Source organism: Oncorhynchus kisutch, linkage group LG29, assembly GCF_002021735.2.
Source record: "Oncorhynchus kisutch isolate 150728-3 linkage group LG29, Okis_V2, whole genome shotgun sequence".
NCBI lineage: Eukaryota > Metazoa > Chordata > Actinopteri > Salmoniformes > Salmonidae > Oncorhynchus > Oncorhynchus kisutch.
Genome location: NC_034202.2, coordinates 19,696,372 through 19,722,996, shown reverse-complemented (window position 1 = coordinate 19,722,996; position 26,625 = coordinate 19,696,372). Strand labels below are relative to the sequence as shown.

The 26,625-nt window shown below is 42.9% G+C and overlaps 3 protein-coding genes and 1 long non-coding RNA gene across 4 annotated transcripts in view; 3 read left to right on the top strand and 1 right to left on the bottom strand.

The window, feature by feature from the left end:
* The first annotated feature begins 748 nt into the window (after window positions 1-748).
* LOC109873524 (PR domain zinc finger protein 12-like) lies at window positions 749-5,563 on the top strand. The gene is made up of 5 exons (XM_020465183.2): window positions 749-1,178; window positions 2,879-3,069; window positions 3,415-3,570; window positions 3,923-4,037; window positions 4,281-5,563. The coding sequence occupies exons 1-5, from the start codon at window positions 959-961 to the stop codon at window positions 4,718-4,720; spliced, it is 1,122 nt and encodes a 373-aa protein (XP_020320772.1). The 5' UTR covers window positions 749-958; the 3' UTR covers window positions 4,721-5,563.
* A 259-nt stretch (window positions 5,564-5,822) lies between these two features.
* LOC109874282 (uncharacterized) lies at window positions 5,823-15,586 on the bottom strand. The gene is made up of 2 exons (XR_002252687.2): window positions 15,206-15,586; window positions 5,823-6,188 (listed from the first exon to the last, which is right to left on the bottom strand). It is a non-coding gene; the product is annotated as an uncharacterized LOC109874282 (long non-coding RNA).
* On the top strand, window positions 7,165-13,940 carry LOC109874281 (exosome complex component RRP4-like). The gene is made up of 9 exons (XM_020466130.2): window positions 7,165-7,329; window positions 11,507-11,608; window positions 11,818-11,863; window positions 11,968-12,057; window positions 12,269-12,334; window positions 12,570-12,638; window positions 12,760-12,936; window positions 13,155-13,283; window positions 13,537-13,940. The coding sequence occupies exons 1-9, from the start codon at window positions 7,169-7,171 to the stop codon at window positions 13,615-13,617; spliced, it is 921 nt and encodes a 306-aa protein (XP_020321719.1). The 5' UTR covers window positions 7,165-7,168; the 3' UTR covers window positions 13,618-13,940.
* A 23-nt stretch (window positions 15,587-15,609) lies between the features above and the next one.
* LOC109873830 (tyrosine-protein kinase ABL1-like) overlaps window positions 15,610-26,625 on the top strand; it is a 52,129-nt gene continuing 41,113 nt past the window's right edge. The window contains exon 1 of the mRNA XM_020465551.2: window positions 15,610-17,414. Within this exon, the coding sequence (XP_020321140.1) occupies window positions 17,282-17,414 (133 nt within the window). The 5' untranslated portion in view covers window positions 15,610-17,281. The remainder of the gene's footprint in view (window positions 17,415-26,625) is intronic.

The following is a 26,625-nucleotide window of genomic DNA, read 5'->3' as shown; positions in this document are numbered from 1 at the left end:
AAACTCCCAGACCCAATGACCTTAATTTGATGACAGACAAACTTTTAAACTAATTGTTGAACCAGTTTAAAGTTGACAGCATTTTCACTCTGTTAAATAATCGTGGGACTCATTGTGTTGTATAGCATTTGAGGGGAATATAGAAACGTGAATTTTGTATCAATTGTTTAGCCATATTTACATTTGATCTACGCTATATGTTATACGGCCCTATTCAGTAACTTTAAAATGTACATTTTATATTTTACTAAAACTATTGGTGAACTGGCGACCAAGTGATTTTTGGAATTAGTTTTATAGAAGGCTGTCTTAGACATCTCTCATGAAGAAACATCTCATCTGATTGGTGTGTAAAGGGATGTTGAATCATTTGTAAGCGACTGAAAAAAATGGATACTCCCCTAACATATTTTTGTTTATTTACAATCATGTCTGCATTTATATGGCTGAGTAGTCTATTGGCTTATAGGCTCCTTGTTGTCTCTCTCCATTTCACACACACACTCTCTCTCTCTCTCTTTCCTTCTCTCTCGCTTTCCTTCTCTCTCTCGCTCTCTCTCTCTCTTTCCTTCTCTCTCTTTCCTTCTCTCTCCCTCCCTCTCTGTCTCTCCCCCCCCTCTCCCCCCCCCCCTCTCTCTCTCCCCTCTCTCCCCCCTCTCTCTCCCTCTCTCTCTCGCCCCTCTCTCTCTCTCTCTCTCCCCTCTCTCTCTCTCTCTCTCTCTCATATGAAAGGGAAGGACCGCCTAATAGAGGCGGCTTTTCTTCTGCTGCAGCAGGTCCATACCATAAGGGGAGTGTCATTAATAACTAATTAGAGAGGGGTCAGACCAGCAACTTATAAAGAGGACCCTCGCTGCAGGAGGACGGCACATTTCCACCCAGCCGTCTAACGGGAAGGAATATCCACTTTGCATTTAAAGACACTCATATCTGAACACGGCTTGCAATAGTTTGCGAGATGGGCTCGGTATTACCTGCAGAGGCTTTAGCCCTTAAGTCTGGATTTAAATGCCAGAGTCGGTCCTTGTCTGATATTATCACCTCAGACATTCTGCACAGTTTCCTGTATGGACGGTGGAGAAATGTGATCGGGGAGCACCTGATGGAGGAGAGGCAGAGCAGCATCGGTCCCAAGACAGCCTTCACTGCCGAGGTCCTCGCACAGTCGTTCGTTGGAGGTAATTGTCCCTTTTAGAGTTCTTCCTATGATTTCTGTACGGGCAACCAGCCACTAGGCCTAAAGAACGTATTGCCTAGGCCTATCTGTTGCAATTTAACATCCTAATGCTTGTCTCGTTAAATGTAGCCTTATTATTATTATTATTATACCAAATTGTGACATGGGCTATAATCAGAGTGAAATCATATATATTGTTTAAATATGGTTCATTTTATTAGGCTATAAAACAACTGGTCCAAAAAAACAATACCCTCAACATGTTGACTCAACCTAGATGTATTTTCTATTAACAATTTCTGTTATTTTAACAAGTGTCCCTCTTGTTGACAATAATTGACTAAAAGGCGTGTAAAATGGGCATTTTGTAAGAATGTATTCAACACAAGAACCTCAGTGAGGTCTCATGTGTCATTGAGAGTGAACCAAAAGAAGTGGAAACCGTCACTCTTCTGTTCTAGATTTCTTCCCAAGGTCTCTGTGACTTTCTCATTACTGTTCTCCCGTATTTTCATTCTTTGGCCCTTTTATTTCCACCCATTTAGCGCATTAACCCATTTAGTGCTTTGAGACCTTGCATTTAGAAGCTTGTTAGGCGTGTAACTGTTGCTGACTGAAAGACGAAGGGTATTAAACTCATTTGGTTAACTTTGTGCTTGACCTGAGAAAGTTTCCACTTAAACCGAAGGGAGAGAAAGGTTCCCTTTCTTTGAGGTGTCCCGGGTTTTATCCCGCATTCATCAATCTCCGGACAGTCTCTTTTCCTATTTTGGCAGCTATGGGCTCCGGCGCTTTTCTCTTTCTCTCGCCTTAAAAGATTTCTGTTCCTCAGATAATGCGCCGTGAAGGCTAATTCTATTGCCATTCATACCATGTCAACCATCTAATCGCCTTTCCATTTTTTTGTTCGAGAAATTCCTGGGCCTTTTAAACAAGTCCTCATTTCATTCAACGCAATTTTATTGCTACAAAGTTCTTAAAAGGATAATGAATTTGGAATTAGCCGTTTCTTTCCAGTAGGGTATAATGAATATCACATCTGAAGCATGACAAATGGCTGGACCCTGAGCAATAGAAGACCATTTAACCTCTCTTCGAGCCGTCTTTTCGCAGTCCCAAATACATTTTCTTTGATTCTGACATTAAAGAAACCCAAGTGTTTAAAAAAAAAAAAATGAATGAGGATGAAAATGCTTGCGAGTATTTTTTTTTTTTTTTAAACAACTTTCAATTCATCCATTTAATCGAATTAAACGGTGTATGAGATGTTAGGCTACCTAATATTTCGTGACCAAAATAAGATGCAACCTATTTGCTGTGTTGGCAATTACAAAATGTTAAACACCTAATTCGTAAGACACGTAATTAAATATTATTTTAGATAAGTCAGTAAATATATTTTTTAAATTCATGATTTATCAAAACGCTATCAAAGCATCATATTTAACTTTTTTTATTCGAAAGATGGGCCTATACATCAACCATTGCTTTTTGACATTTTATTTTATGAAAAAAACAATGTTGGCATTAATGCACAATGCCTGACTTAAACCACTCCTATCCTCAACGTCTTTTAGGCAAATTGATTAGCTTGGGTAGGCCGACAATTTCATGCATTTATAACCATGGAATGACCAAATTCACAGGTTTAATGAAATGTACGCATCAGTCAAATAACCTACTCTTTTTTTCTGTTTGCAGAGGTCCAGAAGCTGTCCAGCCTGGTGCTGCCCAGTGAGGTGATCATTGCCCAGAGCTCCATACCTGGCGAGGGCCTGGGCATCTTCTCCAAGACCTGGATCAAGGCAGGCACAGAGATGGGTCCATTTACTGGCACGGTCATCTCTCCTGAACACGTGGACCTGCTAAAGAACAACAACCTCATGTGGGAGGTGAGAATCATCTGTGCAGCTACCATAACTAGAGACTAAGCTGCTATCACAATTAGGCAAGAGAATAACAGCATTGAATCTCTGTATGTCATGTTTGTGAAGGAAGCACATGTGCACGGGGGAATAGTTGGTCTAGTTCACAAGTAAGCTGTAAAAAAAAAAATATGTATAAGAGTCTATGTCACACATGGACAATAATAACCACAACGTCAATTCCACGTTTGTTTTAAGTAATTTAATTGACATAATGTGGAAACCACTTTATTTTAACCAGTGTGTGTGCGCCCAGTGGGTAATTTGCATTAAAATTGTACCAGACTCCTAACCTCTTGCTGTTGATCTCAGGTGTTCAACGATGATGGCACGGTACGCTACTTCATTGATGCCAGTCAGGAGGACCATCGCAGCTGGATGACCTACATCAAGTGTGCGCGCAACGAGCAGGAGCAGAACCTGGAGGTGGTGCAGATCGGCAGCAGCATCTTCTACAGGGCCGTGGAGGTGAGAACCAAGTCAGATACGGTCAATCACAACTCTGACATGCAGCCTTCACAAGGACCGTTTGAAAGCGTGTGGTTGCTGCCATGACAAGTTCTGCTAAGCCCATTCATTTATAGGCCTTCTTTGTTGGTGTAGACTCCATAGACTGTATAAAAGGGTCAACTCTCCCCTAGCCTGTATAGGGCAACCTATTTTCAGCTGCTGAATAGCACAACCTGCTGTTTGTACAGAGATCTGACTCTTGATGCGTAATGCAAAGTTGGTGGAGAGTGTCATCGGAACAAAGGATCTCCACAGATATAGTTACCTCATCCTATTAGTTCTTTAACATTCCTCCTCCTGCTCTCTACAGACTATCCCTCCAGACCAGGAGCTGCTAGTGTGGTACGGAAACTCCCACAACACCTTCCTTGGTATTCCTGGCGTTCCCGGTACAGAAGAAGAGCATCAGAAAAAGAGCCGCAATGGTGAGCTCCTTTTTCCTCACGCTATGGGCGTTAGAGAACCAGATTACTATCTGACCCCCTTTACCTGTGGGGCCAGTGTGTTATGGGCTCTGCTGCAGCCAACAGATTTACATCACCCTTGTTCATTTCAAACTACTGCAAATAGACGAATTCTTTTCCATGTCAAAATCAACATTTGATAATTCATAAACTGATGTGACTGACATAAATATCTCACCTTCCCTCTTTCTCCTTTCCCTTCAGAGGACTCCCACTCATGTGACGGCTCTTCATCTTGCTCCCCCTCGTCCTCGTCCTCTTCCTCGTCTGCGACCAGCCGCATGCGTTGCGTCATCTGCCACCGGGGCTTCAACTCGCGTAGTAACCTGCGCTCCCACATGCGCATCCACACCCTGGACAAGCCGTTTGTCTGTCGCTTCTGCAACCGCCGCTTCAGCCAGTCGTCCACCCTGCGCAACCACGTGCGCCTGCACACCGGAGAGCGCCCCTACAAGTGCCACGTGTGCCAGAGCGCCTACTCCCAACTGGCAGGTCTGCGGGCACACCAGAAGAGTGCCAGGCACAGACCAGGGGCGGGGGGCGCAGACACTGCCTCCCAAATCTCACCTCCACCCCCACCGATCACCAGCCTGACCCAACACCAGGTCCCCCTGGTTCACCATATCCCCACCATGGTGCTATGATGGCAGAGAAGAAAGAGAAACTTGCTAATGCAAACAACTCTGCACTTTACCTCTGCACACTTGAGCCACAGATTGCGCTCTCCCTCCTTCTCAGAGAGGCTACTGTTTGCTGGTGTGGCAGGCATCGCTATGACTTTGCAATGGACCAGAGTATGTCCGGGTGTACTATGTCTGGTGGGTTGAGCTGATAGTACAGCCCTTCTCAAATACATTTTTACTGGTTGCCTTATTTACAATCGAGTCTGCTTAGACTTATTGGGTATTATGTTTGTAACGGTCACAAAAAAATCAGAGTGTGTCAAAAACACTTTGTTGTTCCAAAGGAAACTGTTGTACTATTGCCTGTACAGAGAATCTGAACAAAGGACTGAATGTTGGTTCCAAGAGTAGGCTAACTGTCCATTATTCATCTGTTTCTATAGTCAATACAGTATTGCCAGGATGCAGCATGTCAAAGGAGATACTTTGCTATTCTAGTTAATAATTCTATTGGTCAAGACGAGTTCTCTGTATTTCAGATAAGGATGTTTTACCATAACAGATTTGAGCTTTTGGGCGGTTCCTTCATGCTGTCATGAAATACGATTATCCTCACTTTACGTCCTGTCATCGTAGGCCTTCCAACTCAGGAGGAAGGTTGTTTGAAAAAGTCAAGTAAAAAAGTTGAATTCCAATGAAATGTACAGTATGTAGAAATAGGTGTACATTTTTCAAAATTTTACACTGTAATAAATTGTCCCTTTATCTCTGTATATTAATGTAAAGTGTTGTGTAATGATGAACTGTATGTGAATGTAAAGACGTGTGCTTTCCTTATATTCTAAATAAAGAATGATATTAATACGTCTGCATAGTGTTCTTTACTTTGGACCTTTTGGTAGCCTATTATGAACTAACGCAGTGGAGGCTGCTGAGGGGAGGACGGCTCACAAGAACGGCGCGAACGGCGCGGATGGAAAGGCAATTGATACTATTCCGCTCTAGCCATTACCACGAGTCCGTTCTCCCCAATTAAGGTGCCACCAACCTCCTGTGAACTAGCGTGTTGTGAATGTTTATTAGGTGTAAAGAAGACCATGACCTGTCAAAAGCACACAAGTGATTATAATCGGGTAATAATATTTATTTGGGAGGACCATAGCTCCTCCTTGCACCACTTGGTGAGGATTCTCATCCTTCTCCCTGTGCCTCCTGCAAAATACAGACTCTGTGGACGGTGGTGTGTTGACTCCCTGGCGAGGGAGGAACCTGTAGTAGAGGCTGCATGGGTTGTGGGTGAGGTGCATCTGGAGGGAGGCAATGTTGGGGAACCACATCCGGCAGTCGCAAACACTGCCTCCATCCTCCTGGAGGACCTGGAAGGGGGCAAATGTCTTCAGGTAGCTGGCCTGGAGATGCATGGAGGTTGGCTCCCGGATGTGAAACATCCTACCACTGCCATCCAACTCACACAAGAATGGTTCAGACCCTGTAGGTGACAGATATCAGTTGACAAAGCACTGTCCACACAGATGTCAAACATCTTATACTTCATACACTGAGTATATAAAACTTTAAGAACACCTGCTATTTCTATGACAGACTGACCAGGTGAATCCAGGTGAAAGCTATGATCCCTTATTGATGTCACTTGTTAAATCCACTTCAATCAGTGTAGATGAAGGGGAAGAGACAGGTTAAATAAATATGTTTAAGCCTTGAGACAATTGAGACATGGATTGTGTATGTGTGCCATTCAGAGGGTGAATGGGCAAGACAAAATATTTAAGTGCCTTTAAACAGGGTACTGCAGTAGGTGCCTACAAGAGCACAAAACGTGTACATTTCTATCAATCTTTAAAAATCTAGTCAGGTAAAGAGCTTTTTTTTGTCTTAAAGGGGCAGTGTTGTATTTTGGGACAGGCTTGAATCAGCTAAGTAGCCAATAGGCAGAGGGTAGCATAATTTGTCTGATTCTCTGTAATAATGGTATGGGAATAATAACGCATTTTATTTTGTAAAGTGGTTTCTTGCATCAAACAACACAACATTTTCAGTCACTTCCTTTTCGAAAGTCTCATGGAATTTAAGCCTACTTTGAACACCACACATTCGCTACTACTGTAGGCTGAATTATAGAACAGCTATTTCCATGTTAAAATGCTATGATTTTCTGTTATTTATTTATTGCCCTCCACACATAATGATAATGAAAAATGCGGTGGGTTGAAGTACCGCTTCAAGTCCACATGATGGCGCAAGACACTAAAGAAAACTAGCATCCTTACGTAAACAATGTTTTTTTTTTGCAAAGCAACGCATTGTCTGTTTCACATTATTACTCATACAGTTTGAAATATTGTGAAAATAAGTTCTAAAATGAACGAATGTCGAGAGACATTATTTGGATTTTGTGGAAATCGGCTTCGGTACATTCTGAATGGCCAAGTATCTGATGACGTCATTTACATGCGCCGTTTAAATTTACAGAAGACAGAAAACATGGCTGCGGACATGAGATTACCAACTTTTCGGAAACAAGTATCGTTATCACCCTCTCTGTCTGCTTTGGATGGGAAAGATCTAGTTGTGCCCGGTGATGTGATTACATCAGATACAGGGTTCATGAGGTATGTTTGTCTACAAGCTAGTATGAACCTCACGAGTACTGCTCCCATTTTATAACATTTTGAGTCTGAGCCCCCCCCCCCCCTTTACTGTAAATCAATATTAATCCACGCCTTGTTTGCTTTAGATAGGTAGCTAGCTAACGTTAGATATGATGTTGACATGATATGTCGGGTCTCTTTTGTTAGTGCATAATACTCGGGAAGTTTCACTTGTACAGTACTGTAGCTATTCACTCCATTCATAGGTTATTTAGCCAGCTTGACGTCCCGTATGGATAATAATAATGAACTTAAAATAAGAATCTTGTATAGCAGAAGATTATTTATACAAATATCGATTAAGTATCCTGTAAGGTGTTTTCCCTTATACACTACAGTTCAAAAGTTTTGGGTCACTTAGAAATGTCCTTGTTTCTGAAAGAAAAGCAAAACTACATAGGCGTACAGAGGCCCATTATCAGCAACTCCTGTGTTCCAATGGCACGTTGTGTCAGCTAATCCAGTTTTATAATTTTAAAAGGCTAATTGATCATTAGAAAACCCTTTTGCAATTATGTTAGCACAGCTGAAAACTGTTGTGCTGATTTAAGGAAGCAATGAAACTGCCCTTCTTTAGACTAGTTGAGTATGTGGAGTATTAGCATTTGTGGGTTTGATTACAGGCTCAAAATGGTCAAACAAAGTACTGTCTTCTGAAACTTGTCAGTCTATTTTTGTTCTGAGAAATTAAGGTATTTAATGCGAGAAATTACCAAGAAATTGAAGATCTCGTACAACGCTGTGTACTTCTCCCTTCACAGAACAGGGCAAACTAGCTCTAACCAGAATAGAAAGAGGAGTGGGAGGCCCTGTTGCACAACTGAGCAAGAGGACAAGTACATTAGAGTGTCTAGTTTGAGAAACAGACGCCTCACAAGTCCTCAACTGGCAGCTTCATTAAATAGTACTCGCAAAACACAGTCTCAACTTCAACAGTGAAGAGGTGACTCCGGGATGCTGGCCTTCTAGGCCGAGTTGCAAAGAAAAAGCCATATCTCAGACTGGCCAATAAAAATAAAAGATTAAGATGGGCAAAAGAACACAGACACTGGACAGAGAAAGATTGTAATACGTGTTATGGACAGACAAATCTAAGTTTGAGGTGTTCGGATCACGAAGAACAACATCCGTGAGACGCAGAAGAAATGAAAAGATGCTGGAGGAGTGCTTGACGCCATCTGTCAAGGATGGTGGATGCAATGTGATGGTCTGAGGGTGCTTTGGTGGTGGTAAAGTGGGATATCTGTACAGGGTAAAAGGATCTTGAAGAAGGAAGGTTATCACTCCATTTTGCAATGCCATGCCCGGTGGATGGCACTTAATTGGAGCCAATTTCATCCTACAACAGGACAATGACCCAAAGCACAGCTCCAAACTATGCACAAACTATTTAGGGAAGAAGCAGTCAGCTGGTATTCTGTCTATAATGGAGTGGCTGGCACAGTCACCGGATCTCAACTTTATTGAGCTGTTGTGGGAGCAGCTTGAACGTATGGTATGTAAGAAGTGCCCATTAAGCCAATCCAATTTGTGACAGGTGCTTCAGAAAGCATGAGGTGAAATCTCTTCAGATTACCTCAACAAATTGACAACTAGAATGCCAAAGATCTGCAAGGCTGTAATTGCTGCAAATGGAGGATTCTTTGATGAAAGCCTAGTTTGAAGGAGACAGTTATTTCAATTAAAAATCATTATTTATAACCTTGTCAATGTCTTGACTATATTCCCTATTAATTTTGCAACTCATTTCATGTATGTTTTCATGAAAAACAAGGACATTTCTAAGTGACCCAAAACTTTTGAACAGTAGTGTATGTCAGTGGTGTATTTGTGTTAAATTATATGACTTATATGATATACACAATTGAATACTTGATTGTGCTGCATTTCCTACAAATATATGGTATGACATATTTCAGCCAAAATATATTAATTATGAGTCGTCTGAATATTATAAGTGTGTTCTGAGAATGTAACCTCTACAAAATAAATGCTTTAATTGTAGGTTTTACATTGTTTTGTATAAGTCAACATAAAAAAAAACATGATAATTACTAAAATAAATACAATATTTGCATATACATTTTCACTTTTAGGTATGAGTTTCCATGATTGAGGCTGGGCAGCACCTCCTACTGGACAGTTGATTTATCTACAGCTATGCCTTTGGTCTCCCATCCAGTGTTTTAACCAAGCCCAGCCCTGCTTAGCTTCAGGGGTGTCATGCAACCCAAAAATATGAGGGGGCACAAAGTACGTGAGGATGGCAAAGGGCTGGTCTCGAGGGGGTCACGTTGGAGAATTTAGCATTTTGAAATGAGAGAGCTTTTTCCTGAAATTTGGAGCAGGGATGTGCAACTTGATTTTTACTGTTGAGAGAATAGAATACAAAAGACTGAAAAGCAAAGATTGCTTTTAAAAATGTCCACATTTTCAGCCCCCTCAGGTTCTCTGTCAGGCTATTCCAGAGGATGGGGGAATAGTAACTAAAGGCTGTCTCTCCATGCCTTTTGGTCCTAGGCTTTGGGATAGTTAAAAAGCCAGTGCCAGAGAACCTGAGAGACCTACTGGGTACACAACTTAAAATCATCTCTGACATGTATTGTGGTGCATAATCGTGGATAGATTTAAAAACCAGTACACCCAACACATCAGTTATCGTATTAAAACTGCAAACATTTGCCTCCACTCGATAGCAAAATGTGTAGAATTTCAGGAAATTTGCTTTAAAACTGCAAATATTTCTATATGCCGCATGGCAAAATGAGTAGAATTGCATGAAATTAGTTATACAATTGCAAAATCTTCCCTTTCAGAAATTGGGGGGAGGGGTTATGGATGTGGGTACGCAGACCCACAAGCCACTGCAGCCCCTCATGAGTTCTGTTTTTGTGTGGCCCCGCCCCAATCAAAGCTGCTCATCCCTGATCTAGAGTATATCGTGGTTGCTATGTGTAGCACCTTTTAATTAAACTAAATATGCTTATCTGCTGAAATCTGGGTAAAAGATGGAAAGGAATGTGAGTCTTATTCAGTACATTTAGTAATTACTTGCCAGCAGGCATTCCAGCGAAGATAGTTAGACAATCTAGCTACTCTTAACTTTTTTATTGATAGCCTGAAATGTCTTCGTGGTAGCAAGTTAGGATATTGGGAACCAATCTGGGAAAGCTAAAGCCAACTTCCTAAAATTGCCAGGTGGCTGGTAGCATTACAGAGAAAAACAACAACAAATTATAACTATATCCATATTAAACAGGACAATTATGAGGGGGCACATGCCTCTGTCCCCTATGGGCATGACACCTCCACTTAGCTTTTATATTCATATCAGACTAGTACCAATGTGCTATCGTGAGAACAATTGTATGATTGTTGCGAGATCTCCACTTAACAGCAGTGAATCTATTTAGTTACCAGTCATTCCTCATTCTCCCCCTCCTCTTGTCCCTTTCTCCCCTCTCCTCCTCATTGTCTCCCCTTCCTCCTCCTGCTTTCCTCCTCCTCGTGGTGGTCTTGCATGCTTCAATGACATCAGACAGTGGTATGCAAATGCACTGAAATGTGTATTTCCCATGTCCCATGTATGTGACACCTTTTTAGAATGCTTCGCTTTCATGTCTCTTGTATGTTTAAAAAAATATATAATACATGCAATATTTCTGTTATGTCTACATGTTAAATACCCATATGTCAGATATTACAATAATATTCTATGAATCTTGTAAGTATATTTACTGCTATATGTATTACTGACAAGTTCCAGGTAGAACATGTAACAATCTTTTCCATATGGGTTACTAATACTATTGTTAATATTTGTTGCACAATTTCAAGTTTCTCTTCATTGAATCATACCCCCTCTTCCAAGTTAATTTGAATTGTGTTCAAATCAAATTTTATTGGTCGCATACACATATTTAGCAGATGTACTTGCAGGTGTAGTGAAATGCTTATGTTCCTCGCTCCAGCAGTGCAGTAATATCTAACAATTCACAAGAATACACACAGATCTAAAAGAATGGAATTAAGAAGTATATAAATATTAGGACGAGCAATGTCTGAGTCCGGAGTATACATGAGTGGATATGTGTATATTGAGTGAGTCATGATTAGACCAAACTGATTGTCATTCTAGGGGTCATGGGACTTACATGGATGAAGAAAAACTAACAGCCTCTGTGGCAGGAGAGGTGGAGAGGGTGAATAAGCTCGTCTGTGTACGGCCGCTCAGGACCAGGTAAGTGGACCAGGTGCCACAGTAATGTCTGTAGGCTTAGATTTACCACAGTGATTAGCTACTGACTCTATGTTGAAGACAATGGTTCCATTGTGCAGCATCTGCTGTTATTGTATCACAGTCTAAGTTGGTATGTTAAAAAAATATATATATATATATATGACTTGTTATTGATTAATTTTGCCATCTTTATCTATTCTGATTCCCAGGTTCAATGGGGAGGTTGGAGATGTGGTGGTCGGAAGGATCACAGAGGTATGTTTCCATTTGAGGTGGTGATACGGTCAGTAAGGCTAATAATGACTTGGGGTGATCGTGCTTCTCCTGGTTGGAGCTTAGTGTTTGTCTGCTGTTTGTAGGTGCAACAGAAGCGCTGGAAGGTGGAGACCAACTCCAGACTGGACTCTGTGTTGTTGCTGTCTTCTGTCAATCTGCCCGGAGGAGAGCTGGTGAGTGGAATAGACAACTTAGATCTGGGAATATGGAAGTGTCTTTGGGTAAATGTGTGTTTGGTCCTCTCTTCCTCTTAGCACCCAGTGCAAGCATATTGTTATGACGCTGTTGGTCAAACATCTTTGGATATTTATTTACATTATTCTCTCTTTCTTTCTTTGTCTTACCATAAATCCATCTTTCTATGTCTATATCTGTCCTTCTTAGAGGAGACGGTCAGCAGAAGATGAGCTCACCATGAGAGACTACCTTCAGGAGGGGGACCTCATCAGTGTATCCTCTGATCTGACCCTAACCAGTAACCTGGGCCCTTTTTCCTTCATCATATCCAGCCTACCCTCCGAACTACACTGAAATTACATGGAATCTTGAGATTCCCTTTTTTTTTTTTACTCTACCGTCTACTAGAAAGTGTAATTCTCTCATTGATGAATGCATTAACTTCTATCTGCTCCATCATTTGTATGTGACTATGGTCAAGGTTGTCCTTGACTAGCTCTTCTCTCAGGCAGAGGTACAGTCTGTTTTCTCGGATGGAGCACTCTCTCTTCACACCCGCAGTTTAAAGTACGGAAAGGTAGCTAAGATGAACTACCCAATGTGTGATCAACAATTTTGATGTTCTATGGTTTTTAAAGTGATTGAAAATCATTGACCTCATATTCTTCTCTAATTAATTTGCAACCACATCACATCAGCTGGGGCAAGGAGTTCTTGTGCAGCTATCTCCCTCTCTCATCAAGAGACAGAAAACCCACTTCCACAACCTGCCGTGTGGGGCCTCCATCATCCTGGGCAACAATGGCTTTGTGTGGCTGTACCCCGCCCCAGGACAGCAGGACGAGGAGGCTGGAGGATACTACACCAGTCTGGAGGTATGAGCTGCCTGGGGCTACAGAGATGCGAGTGGGAAATGCAAGGGATCTGACTTCTACGTACTTCTACGTAGATAATGTGAAGTGTTGAATTTGTACTTATCTATCAACAAGACTTAACTGTTTGACTTTTACTATATTATCTACCCCAATCCTTCTGTTTCCCTGTCTCAACATGGTCTTTCGGCTCACCTCACTGTAACCTCTCCCTCTCTCAGCCGGTCTCGCTCTCTGATCGGGAGGTGATCTCGCGGTTGAGGAACTGCTTGCTGGCCTTGGGGGCACACAAGGTGCTTCTGTATGACACCAGTGTGCTCTACTGTTACGAGTCATCACTCCCACACCAGGTAACGCTTTCTGTACTGATCTGGCTAATGGAAAGAGGATCTGAGAGAAGCAAACCTCTCCATTCATTGTGCCTCAGTTAGATCATTATTTTTAAAAGGGACACGATGGCAAGCTATTTTGCATGACACACAATCTATAGCCATCCAAGCCATTCATATGATGTCAATGATGACATTGCATTTTTAGCACCTTTCATCAGATTTCAAAGTGTTTACAAAGCATATAAAGTTACCTGTCTCTCTGTCTTTCTAGATCAAGGATATCTTAAAACCGGAGGTGATGGAGGAGATTGTGATGGTGACGCGTCAGAAACTGGTGGAACAGGAGGGTTAGAGTATCAGATGCAACCTTTCTGTGACCTTGTCACAATGGAAGGTCGGTGTTCCCTGCATTCCAAGTCTAGGCACCAAGGCCTTAACTGTGTTAGGGACTGAACCCCCGCCCAAGGTCTGCACTCTCAACCAGAAGATACCTTGGGTCGTTCCACAAAAAGCGCATTTTGTGTCCCTTTGATATTTTAAGTAGAAATTGTACACCAATTTTGCATTTGAATTGTTATATTAAATGAAGTGCTCTTTAATAAAGACCACATGGAGCATTCAATAAATCAGATGGGTTTTTTATATGAATAAAGGCTTGCTAAAGTGTAAACATGCCGCATTTTGACTTGTCCCTTATTTAACCCTGTGTCTCTTCTCGGAAGATTTCAATCCACTTAATCCCACATTGTCTCCCAAGTTTCACCATCATTGTAAATCCCTAGTAATTGTGTTGCTTCGACAGTCATTTCTGAAGATTAGGGATTCATTTACATCTGTCCCTTAATTTAAGGTCAACCCTGTGAACTGAACTAATTTTAATATGGTGAAAGTTTTTAGTCATTTTCTTAATGGGTGCATGCTTATTAGTAACTGGAATAATCCATTTCATAAATGTGTCAAGTGCAGCGTCTGGTTGCTCCTCATTACACATCACAGACCAGCAAATATTCTTTACATCATCAACATAGGAATCACTACAAAACGTATTGTAAGATCTCTTATACACTATATTAGGCCCAGCCTTTGGGACGTTGGTTTCCCTAGACATGGCCACTATATTGTGATCACTACATCCTATGGATTTGGATACTGCTTTAAATCAAATTTCTGCAGCCTTAGTATAGATGTGATCAGTACATGTTGATGATTTCATTCCTCTGCTGTTTGTAACTACCCTGGTAGGTTGACTGATAACCTGAACCAGGTTGCTGGTTTTGAGTCATTGATAAGTCATTGTCTCAACACAGCCTTGAAATGTGTGAACAGAGTCCAGGAGCCAAGATCATTTGGATGGACTCCGTCATTCCTGTAGAATATCCTGTTTCCAGAAGGTGTCAAAGTTATCTATAAAAGTGATTTCAACAGAGGTACAGTAATCTTTTAGCCAGGTGTGTAATGCCATTAGTCTGCTGAATCTTTCACGTCCATGGACCAACAATGGTAGTCGACCTGAAATGATTGACCGCTTTTTGGAATCTTCCAGTGCTTGAATCAGTTCTTTAAAATACATTTTCAGAAGTTCCAAGCTAGGCCTCCGGATGTCGTTTGACCCCACATTGACTACGACAGCATCAGCTCCCGGCATCTGTCGTAGAGCGGTCGGAAGCAGTCTTGTAATGTTCTGTACTCGTGCTCCTGGGTAAGCACAGGGTTTTTGCTCGGGGAACCAAAATGTTTTTTTACAATAGAGCTGCTGGTGCAATAGCTGGGGAGGTCAGAGGAATGTTGATAATGTTGTAATTTTGTATGAATAACTACTCTCGTAAGAAATAAATACCAAGCTATTCATGCCTCAAGCTATCAGTGTGTGAGAACTTGATATAATCATGCTTGCAAGTAGTGTTTCTAATTAGAGGTTTCCCCCAATAAGACGATCTTACCTCAAGAGGGCACACGTTCTGAGAGTATGAGAGATCCTTGTGGAGGAATCTTAGACAGCCCCTCTATGTCCATCCCAAAAAGTTCTCCGCTGATTCTTTCTTTTTTGTTTACTCCTATTTCCGGAAGATGAGTTGAAACGACTCCAGTCAGTAAGGACAACTTTTTGATTCATGAAACCAACTCTACTGCCTGCCCTTTACCTTTAGTGAAACTGCTATTTATCAACAGTTGATACTTTGCAATGATTTTATGTCAGTCTATGACTTTAGCCACATTGACATACTACAGAGTAGTTCAGCATGTCCCATCAAAAACACAGAAGAGATGGGTCTGTGTGGGCCCCATCCCTATCTACTTGCCCACGCACGCTCTGACGTAAAACGTATCCCCACCCATATTTTAGCAAACCACCTTGCTTACGGAAATAATATGGCTGCCTCAGCCGAGACTATCCGACCGAAGTTAATTGCACACAATTTATCGAAAGAGCTATGAATAAGTATAGGAATCAGGGAGATACAAACGACGGGCTTGTTATTTGCACTTGTTGAGAAGGAGCTGCGAAAACTCCCTGACAACACACTGGCTGGCTTGAGAAGTTTGGAGTCTGCGCCTTGGTTAAAGTACCTGGTTCGGGATGCACTGCTGGAGATAAACTCTGCAGAACGGTGGACGCGGAAGTTTGACAAATAATTGAATACCAAGGGTTGGGTGGACATTTAGCCAAAACTTCATTAATGTTGTCACTATTGACTCAAACGAGAAGACAACGTACTCAGTCCGAAGTTCTCGTTGGTTATTAGCAAGTTAGCTAGTTAGACAGATGTTGACTGTTCCGATGTGTGTTTCCAGGTTCTCGAACGCCATCTAGCAGGCAAGGCTAGCTCCACGGTTAGCTGTAACTAGCATTCCAACAAACAGTGTTGCACGAGCACTCTTGCATCTTCAAAGCTACTGAATAACATTCTTCAGTTGTCTGCAAACTAGCTCATCGAATGAGTGTTTAAACCTTTTATATTAGCCACTGGCTTTACCAGAAAGCTATCATCTAAGTAATGCGAACTAGTTAAGTTTCCCATGATTGCTCATCAAACACAGTTTAGCCCGTATTAGTGCCTTTTGTCATGTCTAAGTGTGGCCTGAAAAGCACGAGAGATGGCCACAGAGGGATATGACCGCAAAACGAGCTAAATGCCAATACGTTTGTTAAAGGGCACAATGAGAAAACATAATATCTAGTTATTGTAGTCTAGGAGGAAGTTGCCACAGGGCCATGTGCAGTATTGACATGATCACAACTGTTGTACAACATGTAGCCGGTATTTGACTAGGCAAGTGTTATATGACCAGTGTCTGCAGAGATATTGTATTGGGACGACCAGGATTGGTGCCTGTAGCTGTCTACCGCGGTTGCTAACTCTATGAACCATTTTACCAGATATGGAACTGAGGTTTCTCAGCTCAGCTGGTAAATGTAGGAATTGTGCCTTTTCTATGATTCTGTGTAGTTCCCCATCTTGATAGGGGCTTTCTCAGTTGTTCTCGAGTCCTCTTCACTTTTAAAGCAACCATGTCGATGGAGCACAGTAGTGGCTTAGGCCTGCATTATGTTATTTCATGCTGGATGAATGTAAGTCATCACGATTAGTCCTTGGATCAACATGAATGTCTTTTGATTGGGCCTCCAGTATTCTTCTGACTGCCTTCGTCGTACAAATAAAACCCACAAGTGCCATTAGAGACCTTCTCTAACAGTAACAGAAACAACCAAAGCAGTCAATGAATGATAAAGAGGGAGGAATTTGAGTAATAAGGACCAGCCTGCCCATTCGCCATTGCATTGACCTCCATCCAAAACTCCTGCATTGGTGTCAGTGGTGGGATGCAGAAGTGAGCATCTCCCGCCGCCTCCACTTTCCAGTCATCACCGCACCAGGAGAGACCAAACTGACTGAGGGAAATCGCACCACGGAGGGGGTTCCCTGCTCTCCATCTCCTACCCACCAGGTTCCCTACACCCAGGTGGTGAGAGAGCCCAGTTTGCTGACCCGGCTGCGGCCTGGCACCCTGCCCTTATGGGGCAGCAGCCGGGGAAATTTGTTGGGGACCAGAGGAGACCGAGTCTGCCAGCGCTGAATTTCATCAAGGGAGGGAAGAGGGAGTCATCACGACATGGAGCCCATCACTGTAACGTGTTCGCTGTGCACGGTAAAAACACACTGTTTCTGTACCCAACCCCTACTTTGGTCATTAACAATATATTGTCTTTCTTTTCTCCCTGTCTTCTCTTCTGAATCTGCTTCTACTTACCTCTTCCTCATTCACAGTTCAGTAGAGTTTGGTCGTGATTGGTTTCATCATGCTTGTTCACCCCGAAGGTCAAGCTTTTTATGATTGTTGGGGATATAGGTTTCAGGGCTGTGATGAGGCAGGCACCGTTTTTAAGGGGCCTGCATCGAAGTTCCCTTCGCAATCATTTGACCGTGCTAGTATGCCCACACTTGCTCAATCTTCTGTGGGCAGCATTATTGATTTGTGTGAGAGGGGTCGTGTGAGTGTTTGGTCATGGAGATTGATGAATAATATCCCACTGTGATGTCAATTGACATGGCAATTTATGTATATATTTTTTCATCACTGTACTCCAGTTATTGGTGGGTTGGACAGTTTTTGTGTTTCCTCAGCTTTTCAGATGAAGCTTACCGTAGTAGGCTAGTGGAGACAACCAACAGGTGATATAAAGAGTAAATGGCCTGCTTTGACTGAAAGTCAGGCCGAGTTGACTGGAAACGCCCCAGGATATGCATCTCCTTGTTTTCACAGGGGCACTGTGTAAGCATATTAAGCATAAACATTTTCTGGGATTCTGTATGGAAAACTTTGATTTGGTAGCCTGTTTGTTGACAACATTCCCTTTTCAATCAGATTGCATGCCAGTGATACTGAATGTCTTTTAAATACAGCGATTGTCTCGGCAGGGATAGATAGTGGCAGAATTATTATAGATTTTGGCTCCTTCCTCCTGCAATGAGTCAGTCAGGTTACGAGGTGATGTGAGTCATGTTGCGAGAGGAGGGTGATGTCAGCACTCAGTCACTCACATCCATGTTGCTCTACCCGGGACGCCTTCGCTAGCTAGTGAGCTGCTAGCCTACGCAAAGCTTCTCACCAGGCTGGTTTAGACCTCTGCACACAGCCAGGGATAGAGGCAGAGCAAGCAAAGACCTGTCTCCCCCCTGCACCACTGTGTCACCACCCAAGAACATCAGATTTGGGCTTCTAGAGAGTAATTGGAGTAGGTTGGTCTTCCCTACCTAATTTCCTCTAACTCCTGGTAATATTGCAATTCAGATAACAAGAAGTGGTTTAAAAGCCTGTCATTTGTTACCTGATCATTGCCGTAGTTCCGTATCGGCTATTGTTTTTCCTCTCAAGGGCGCTTGCACCAAGGCATGACGTCTGCCTGCTGGGAGATTTTTGCGGGGGTTCAGAAAGTGGAAATGCTGTGTAAATGTATCTAAAGGACAGTTGAGATGCTCTGTTTTCTTTCCCTTTGTCCCCTCAAAAACAAGCCTGAAACAGGAAGGAGGAAAGAGGCGTGTGGTCTAGTATGGAGATTGTAGAGCAGAAAGGGAAGTGAGCAGAGTGAGGAGGCCATTCCCCCAGGTTCCTGACTGACTTTCCAGGTTATTGCCCTCTTGTGCTGCAAGCTAGTCTGACATGGTCCTCCTGCGTTTATCTTGGCCTCTTCCAGGATTCATGTCGACTAACATAAGAAACATACTGGCTGTTGTACATATTTTATAGACCAACTAATGCACCTGCCATGGAAAAATCTAATGAGGCAGGCCTACTTGCCTGGTTTAGGTCAATGAGCCAGTGAGATAAACTTTCAAATTTTATAGACTTAGTGTAAAATACACTAAATTATAGGTAGCCTGATCTAATTTGGAAGACTATTGCTTCTGATGATAGCCGGGATATACTTCTCCAGTCTCTCCATATGAGGAGCATTGGTTAGCCTACCCCCCTCTAGTGCAGGCTTGTTGTGAATATCACCCCCACTTCCTGGTGTCCTATGCCAGGGACCTGGGGTGTTCTAGCAGCTGCATTCATCATGTATGGCCCATGGAAGAGTCACCCATTGTTTCCCCCCCCCCCCCCTGTCTTTTGTCTGGAACTCATGGAATCTGTGCAGTCTAGACACAAAATCTACCCCCTGATCCCTTTGGGTCCTGAAGACGGGGGCAGCAGGCGCCTCCTGGTAAGATTTGCCGCTCACTGCGGCCAGCTGTTTCGCCCCTGGTGGCCTGGTCCTGGCCACGTCGCCAAGCTCTAGAGACAGAGAGCACTCTGATGTGTCAGAGGAAATAGGCCTATACTAGGCTACATGACTCTCTGTTACTGTTTTACTATCTGACTGTTTAGATGGATGATACGTAGACTATGACTCTTGATGTGATGTTGGGAACTCTGACTCTGAACGGTGAAGAGAATACTGGTCAAGGAAATGTGATTTTGTGATTATAATGCTGGCATGAAGTTTTCACGCCTATTTTGACAGTTCTGGAACAGTTAGGCTAGCTGGTGGAACTTACCGGTAAGTAGATATTGACATTTCTCATGTCATCTGTTTCCATGTTGGAATGTCCCACTGCGGGGGTGGTTGGAGGGCCGTCTTGCCCCCCCCCTCCCCCTACAGTCTGCACTGTCAATTCTCTGTAACGGCCTTTGTGCCCCCGCTTGAGCAACATCTCCTCGATGAGTCATTTTGACCACCTGGAAAGGAGTGGTCAGCAAAGCCAATTTAGTCCCTAGCTGATGACTGGCTAAAGCAGGTATGCCTGTGTGTAGACAGATGGTGAATCTCTCCTTTAGGTCAGCTTGACACGTCCCCTCTCCCTAGGGGGCTGTTCACAGAATGCAGGTGGTACCAACACTCTCACTTATGGTCTCCTTTCCTTGTTTCCTATCCTCCATAACATTTGAGTTAAAAAACAATTCAAATGAGAGGTTTTGAAACAAATGTTGTCACAAGTAACACGCTCTTTTGCACGTTTCAAATTGAGTCCCAGTCCATATAGGTAGAGCTCAAGGCTCCACGGACCCAGGGTTCACACACCTTTAGCCTACACGTAGCCTAGTTTGAAGGCAGTGAATGAACACGGATACCCTTGCCAAATCTCTCATTTGGCTTTTCTGTTTTGCACTTCCTCCTCCATTCATAATGGGGTGTTTTGACATCTGGTGCATATCCTCTTCACCAGTCTTATCTGTACACCAGTGTTCTCTACACCAGTCTTATCTGTACACCAGTGTTCTCTACACCAGTCTTATCTGTACACCAGTGTTCTCTACACCAGTCTTATCTGTACACCAGTGTTCTCTACACCAGTGTTCTCTACACCAGTCTTATCTGTACACCAGTCTTATCTGTACACCAGGGTTCTCTACACCAGTCTAATCTGTACACCAGTCTTATCTGTACACCAGTCTTATCTGTACACCAGTCTTATCTGTACACCAGTGTTCTCTACACCAGTATTATCTGTACACCAGTGTTCTCTACACCAGTCTTCTCTACACCAGTCTTCTCTACACCAGTCTTATCTGTACACCAGTCTTATCTGTACACCAGTCTTATCTGTACACCAGTGTTCTCTACACCAGTGTTCTCTACACCAGTCTTATCTGTACACCAGTCTTATCTGTACACCAGTCTTATCTGTACACCAGTCTTATCTCTACACCAGTCTTATCTCTACACCAGTCTTATCTCTACACCAGTCTTCTCTACACCAGTCTTATCTCTACACCAGTCTTATCTCTACACCAGTCTTATCTGTACACCAGTCTTATCTGTACACCAGTCTTATCTGTACACCAGTCTTATCTGTACACCAGTCTTATCTGTACACCAGTCTTCTCTACACCAGTCTTCTCTACACCAGTCTTATCTGTACACCAGTCTTCTCTACACCAGTCTTCTCTACACCAGTCTTATCTGTACACCAGTCTTCTCTACACCAGTCTTATCTGTACACCAGTCTTCTCTACACCAGTCTTCTGTACACCAGTCTTCTCTACACCAGTCTTATCTGTACACCAGTCTTCTCTACAGCAGTCTTATCTGTACACCACTGATCTCTACACCAGTCTTATCTGTACACCAGTGACCTCTACACCAGTCTAATCTGTACACCAGTCTAATCTGTACACCAGTCTAATCTGTACACCAGTCTTATCTGTACACCACTGACCTCTACACCAGTCTTATCTGTACACCACTGACCTCTACACCAGTCTTATCTGTACACCACTGACCTCTACACCAGTCTTATCTGTACACCACTGACCTCTACACCAGTCTTATCTGTACACCAGTCTTCTCTACACCAGTCTTATCTGTACACCACTGACCTCTACACCAGTCTTATCTGTACACCACTGACCTCTACACCAGTCTTATCTGTAAACCACTGACCTCTACACCAGTGACCTCTACACCAGTCTAATCTGTACACCACTGACCTCTACACCAGTGACCTCTACACCAGTCTAATCTGTACACCAGTCTTCTCTACACCAGTCTTCTCTACACCAGTCTTCTCTACACCAGTCTTCTCTACACCAGTCTTCTCTACACCAGTCTTCTCTACACCAGTCTTCTCTACACCAGTCTTCTCTACACCAGTCTTCTCTACACCAGTCTTCTCTACACCAGTCTTCTCTACACCAGTCTTCTCTACACCAGTCTTCTCTACACCAGTCTTCTCTACACCAGTCTTCTCTACACCAGTCTTCTCTACACCAGTCTTCTCTACACCAGTCTTCTCTACACCAGTCTTCTCTACACCAGTCTTCTCTACACCAGTCTTCTCTACACCAGTCTTCTCTACACCAGTCTTCTCTACACCAGTCTTCTCTACACCAGTCTTCTCTACACCAGTCTTCTCTACACCAGTCTTCTCTACACCAGTCTTCTCTACACCAGTCTTATCTGTACACCACTGACCTCTACACCAGTCTTATCTGTACACCACTGACCTCTACACCAGTGACCTCTACACCAGTCTAATCTGTACACCAGTCTAATCTGTACACCAGTCTAATCTGTACACCAGTCTAATCTGTACACCAGTCTTCTCTACACCAGTCTTCTCTACACCAGTCTTCTCTACACCAGTCTTCTCTACACCAGTCTTCTCTACACCAGTCTTCTCTACACCAGTCTTCTCTACACCAGTCTTCTCTACACCAGTCTTCTCTACACCAGTCTTCTCTACACCAGTCTTATCTGTACACCACTGACCTCTACACCAGTCTTATCTGTACACCACTGACCTCTACACCAGTGACCTCTACACCAGTCTAATCTGTACACCAGTCTAATCTGTACACCAGTCTAATCTGTACACCAGTCTTCTCTACACCAGTCTTCTCTACACCAGTCTTCTCTACACCAGTCTTCTCTACACCAGTCTTCTCTACACCAGTCTTATCTGTACACCACTGACCTCTACACCAGTCTTATCTGTACACCACTGACCTCTACACCAGTGACCTCTACACCAGTCTAATCTGTACACCAGTCTAATCTGTACACCAGTCTAATCTGTACACCAGTCTAATCTGTACACCAGTCTTCTCTACACCAGTCTTCTCTACACCAGTCTTCTCTACACCAGTCTTCTCTACACCAGTCTTCTCTACACCAGTCTTCTCTACACCAGTCTTCTCTACACCAGTCTTCTCTACACCAGTCTTCTCTACACCAGTCTTATCTGTACACCAGTCTTATCTGTACACCAGTCTTATCTGTACACCCCATCCACCCCTCCTTTCTATTCATTCATTGGCCCAGTGTGAAACATTTTGTGTGTTAAATAGTTAACCAATTAGCTACACAGACTATCTACTCTTTTTGACTCTATGCAAACACACACTGGACACTACCCGCACACTCACACAAACTTACACACACACACACACACACACACACACACACACACACACACACACACACACACACACACGCTGCTGCTGCTATTGCCTAGTTACTTTACGCCTACCTATGTTTACATATCTACCTAGATTTCCTTGTACCTCTGCACATCAACTCTGTACTGGTACCCTGTGTATATAGCCAAGCTATCATTGCTCATTGTGTATTTATTCCTCGTGTTAAATTTCAAATATTTGATTGTATTCTGCATTGTTGGAAAGGGCTTGTAAGTAAGTATTTTACTGTTGCTCTACACCTGTTTTGTAACGAAGCTTGTGACAATAAAAATGTGATTAATGTTGCTCCAGAAGCAGCTAGAATAGTATTGCCTATTTTGCAGCGAGAGAGAGTTGAACATAGGGCAAGCCACAGCAGTGGAGTCAGGAATGTGACCTCCTGTGCATTCCTCTCTCAAATAGCTGGTGCAAACCCCCCCCCCCCCCCTTCTCACTCTCTCATTTGCTAGCTTGGTCTTTCTCGCTCTCTCTTTTGCTCAGGCGCCTTTCTGTTCCTTGCTCTTACTTTCCTTTTGTCTCCCTCGCTTGCTCTTGTTTCATAGCAATTATAGACAGACATATTGTTTTCTTGCTCAAATACCATCAAGCGAAACACTGAGGCAATTGGTCCCAGTGGCAGAAACCGGTTTGGTGGCTATGGAGTTGAGGTTTGATCATGTAAGGTAACATGGGTTATGATTATGATAAACCAGGCCTAATCACTACGATAGCCAATCATTAGTGCGTGTGAATGAGTTGGCTAAAGGTCTTGATAGTGACATGAATTAGATGGGGGAGCATGAAAGACTGAGCTACTTTGCTAATGGGTTAGAGAAATGGCCAACAGTGATGGAATAAATATATTGTATACATTTTGCAGTGCATACACATGCTTTTATAATTGTCTGGGGTACTATTGTTAGTTACCTAATGCAGGCTGTAGGGCAGATGGGTCTTTATCTAGCCTGAGGGCAAGGCTGAATCATCAGTGAACCTTTTCATCGTAGAGGTATGTCGGCCGAGGTGTTTGTCGTTGTTATAAACACATTGTAAAAGGCTGGTTGATGATTGTTCAGATTCCCATAGTTTAGCCTAGGTCAATGGCTTGTACTTGTTTTGTTAGGTCATACTGTCCTCACCTTATTCTAACTCCAGGTAGGCTATACAACAACAGGCATGTATGTTGATGTTCCATTATGAACTTCATATCAACTGTGTGTTGTTGTGGTCACGTCTTCATAGTTCATTAATCTTATTTGGCATAATTTTCACTTTCTGCTCCTCCTCTGTGTGACTGCTCTCTGGCGTAGGCGGGCTGGGTGAGGTGTGAGAGCAGGGGGGTGGAGTACCTCACCAGCAGCCTGGCTTCGGAGTTGAGGAATAAGTTTAAGCCTTGCGTGAAATGTGCTCAGGGGAGCGTGTTTCATCATCGCTGTGCTAACCGGCAGGGCAGCAGCGAGCCCTCTGGACGGCTTTTAAAACAACAACAGAATCCTGTGCAAAAAAACACTCATCAGCCCATCTCTGAGTCCGCCTCCTTCTGGTGCTCCTCCATTTTTCGGAGCAGACACACGCTCTAAGTCGGGGCAGGAATGCACTGTGTGAGCTCTCTCTCTCTGCCACCTTGCCTCCCCTCTGGCCTAGGCCTGCAGCACAGCTGTTGTTTTCTCTATGGACAGCCTGTTACCTATGATGTGAATTCCATCTTGTGATAGAAATTCCGTCCAGTCACAGCATGTTTAATCCTAATGCCTCTGTCCCCTATTGGAATGCTGGGGCCACAAATGTCCATTTTGATCATGGCTTCCAATTTTTTATATATATATATATATATTAAATAAATAAAAGTTTGGGGTCACTTATATAATGTCCTTATTTTTGAAAGAAAATGACTTTTTTTTGTCCATTAAAATAACATCAAATTGAAATACAGTGTAGACATTGTTAATGTTGTAAATGACTATTATAGCTGGAAACAACAGCTGATTAAAAAAAATAAATAATGGAATATCTAGATAGGCGTACAGAGTCCCATTATCAGCGGCAGGGTAGTCTAGTGGTTAGACCGTTGGACTAGTAACCGAAAGGTTGCAAGTTCAAATCCCTGAGCTGACAAGGTACAAATCTGTCGTTCTTCCCCTGAACAGGCAGTTAATCCACTGTTTTCCATTGAAAATAAGAATTTGTTCTTAACTGACTTGCCTAGTTAAATAAAGGTAAATCAGCAACCATCACTCCTGTGTTCCAATGGCACGTTTTGTTAACTAATCCAAGTGAATCATTTTAAAAGGCTAATTGATCATTAGAAAACCCTTTTTGCAATTATGTTAGCACAGCTGAAAACTGGCCCTCTTTAGACTAGTTGAGTATCTGGAGCATAAGCATTTGTGGGTTTTTATTACAGGCTCAAAATGGCCAGAAACTCGTCAGTCTATTCTTGCTCTGAGAAATGAAGACTATTCCATGTGAGAAAATGCCTAGAACCGGAAGATCTCTATTCTTCAGTTTTTCTGCTATTCTGGCTGCATCTGGATCCACTTAGACACACAGAAAACCAACCAGTGGCTCCTCCGCTCTAGCTCGCCATCTCCTAGCATATGCTAATAACCATTCTCTCTCTCTACCTCTGGACAGGCAGGCCCTCTCCCTCCCAGACCTAGAAACATCTGCAGGACATCTCATTAAGGTCGATAGCCTGTAAAAAAGAGCTGAGGCATTTACTGCATGTGCCCTGTTTACTGCGTTTGGGCTAAGTGTATACAACTGGCCTCGTTTAGACTGAACTGAGTCTGCCGCCACTACCATGTATTCTCTTATGCAGATGGACCTCATAGCCGTTAACAGGGTATCTATGGTCACCAAATGGGAGATAGAACTGTCTCTCCCTCTTCCCGTCTCTCCCCACCCACACAGGTGCACACCCACTCACCACCTCCTTTCGCATCAGTTAGGCGTTTCTGTTCTTCACCTTCCTAACATAATGGAATATCAAATGTTGCTCCATTGCCAGTTGTCTGGGTCAAATTATGATTTTTGTAAAATTGTGAAAACTACTGATTTACTTGTGCCTTAATGTATTATACTTACGCAGAAATCTTACTGCCATTCACTTTATGTTCATATTCTTATTTCTTATTGTTGTAGCATTGTCGAGAAGGAACCTGCAAGGAAGCATGTTGTTGTACGATGTATACCATGTGTATCAGGTACACACGACTAATAAAACTAGAAAGACACCCACACCCATGTTGTCACATTACTAATATTGGGATACTAGGAAGTAAGGGGGAAAAAGGAAACAAAATATGAAGTGAGCATCATTTTTAAGGAAAACATTCGTAATGTTGGTAAAAACTGACTTGTGTTGTCACCCAGTCACATTTGTTTATTTTGATGTAGCACACAATATTGTACAAAA

Bases quoted from the DNA above. Each gene is read 5' to 3' on its own strand.
- LOC109873524 (XM_020465183.2), top strand. From the start codon at position 959: ATGGGCTCGGTATTACCTGCAGAGGCTTTAGCCCTTAAGTCTGGATTT. The intron at 1,179-2,878 runs GTAATTGTCCCT...TTCTGTTTGCAG, and splicing joins CGCACAGTCGTTCGTTGGAG to AGGTCCAGAAGCTGTCCAGC. The intron at 3,070-3,414 runs GTGAGAATCATC...TGTTGATCTCAG, and splicing joins ACAACAACCTCATGTGGGAG to GTGTTCAACGATGATGGCAC.
- LOC109874281 (XM_020466130.2), top strand. From the start codon at position 7,169: ATGCGCCGTTTAAATTTACAGAAGACAGAAAACATGGCTGCGGACATG. The intron at 11,864-11,967 runs GTATGTTTCCAT...TGCTGTTTGTAG, and splicing joins TGGTCGGAAGGATCACAGAG to GTGCAACAGAAGCGCTGGAA. The intron at 12,639-12,759 runs GTAGCTAAGATG...ACATCACATCAG, and splicing joins GCAGTTTAAAGTACGGAAAG to CTGGGGCAAGGAGTTCTTGT.